This window comes from Carlito syrichta, unplaced genomic scaffold (assembly GCF_000164805.1).
Source record: "Carlito syrichta isolate Samal-C Ts95f unplaced genomic scaffold, Tarsius_syrichta-2.0.1 Scaffold303991, whole genome shotgun sequence".
In the NCBI taxonomy this organism is placed as follows: Eukaryota; Metazoa; Chordata; class Mammalia; order Primates; family Tarsiidae; genus Carlito; species Carlito syrichta.
This window is the reverse complement of record NW_007248087.1, coordinates 532,870-533,942: the sequence shown is the minus strand read 5'-3', so window position 1 is coordinate 533,942 and position 1,073 is coordinate 532,870. Positions and strand designations below refer to the sequence as shown.

The 1,073-nt window shown below is 69.0% G+C and overlaps 2 protein-coding genes across 2 annotated transcripts in view; both read right to left on the bottom strand.

Annotated features, from left to right (window-relative positions):
* MTSS1 (MTSS1, I-BAR domain containing) overlaps window positions 1–1,073 on the bottom strand; it is a 131,092-nt gene that overhangs the window by 4,700 nt on the left and 125,319 nt on the right. Inside the window, exons 12-15 of the mRNA XM_021713028.1 lie at window positions 883–1,014; window positions 677–754; window positions 224–285; window positions 73–142 (exon numbers count right to left, since the gene is read on the bottom strand). Of these exons, the coding sequence (XP_021568703.1) occupies window positions 73–142; window positions 224–285; window positions 677–754; window positions 883–1,014 (342 nt within the window). The remainder of the gene's footprint in view (window positions 1–72; window positions 143–223; window positions 286–676; window positions 755–882; window positions 1,015–1,073) is intronic.
* Window positions 1–1,073, bottom strand: part of TATDN1 (TatD DNase domain containing 1) — a 62,854-nt gene that overhangs the window by 54,154 nt on the left and 7,627 nt on the right. The gene's annotated exons all lie outside the window — the stretch shown is intronic.

Sequence of the window (1,073 nt, the reverse complement as noted above, 5' to 3'; positions counted from 1 at the left end):
GCCCAGTCCTGAGCGGGACACGGGCGGTCAGGAGCCAGGGCCTGCGTCCCCACGGGGGCGGCGGGGACCCACAGGCAGCCGCCCAGCGGGCAGCCGGTCCCTCGAGGGGGCTCGGCGGGACCAGCCAGCGGGCTGCCAGGCTCTAATGGGAGGGAGTGGAGACCCTTGGGGCCCGGGCACCTCCTCACTCGGCCACCGGGCAGGCGGCAGGGACTCCGCTCACGGCCAGCCCACGGGGGCCAGCATGTGCCAGGTGCACCGCCCTCCTGGCTGAAGGAACCGGCTCTGCTTGAGCAGCGAGGACGTCCCGTGAGTGGAGGGGCCACCCGGGAGCCCCACACAGCGCCAGCCACTGTCCCTGCGGGGAATCCTCCCGGAACGCAGCCTCGGAGGCACGTCAGGGTCCCTGTCCTCTGGGGTCCTCAGGAAGGGAAGGCTCCAGGGCCGTGGGGAGGTTCGAGGGCTTTCAGGCGTCCCCGAGCCCGTGGGGCTGAAGCCAGAGCCTCAAATGCCGGCAGCCGAGGTGTCTACTTTTCAAATGAGGACCCGCCTCTCCAAGCCAAGGAGACAGGCCTCCGGACCAAGTCTCTGGCCGCTGGAGAGCATTTTAAAACTTCGTATAGTAAAGCCAACGTGCTGAAATCTGAAACGCTCAAGCCTGAAAGACTCCACGTACCGTCCGCTCAACCCGGCCACCAAGACATACCGCGGGCTCTGGCTCTGTGGCCACGGCCCAGCGGGAACTTGGGAGCATCTGGGGAACACGACGGAAGGGGACAGTCCCTCCCGGTACCCCAGAGACTCGGGTGACACTGGCCCCTGGGGCGGCTCCCAGGAGGGGGCTGACCGGCAGATTCCAGCCAGGGCAGCACGGCCCCCCACCCGGAGGGGACACTCCCGCGGTGCGCTCTGGGCTGTGCCCACCAACACTGTTCCCGAACGGGCCCCTGGGCCGCCGTCCCCCTGGCCACTGCCCTGGAGCTGACGGCTGCTTAGGAGGCCCGGGGGAGCCGACTGAGGGAGAGGCGTCATGGGGAAGAGGCAGAGTGTGAAGGGGAGGAGAGGGGAGCGGA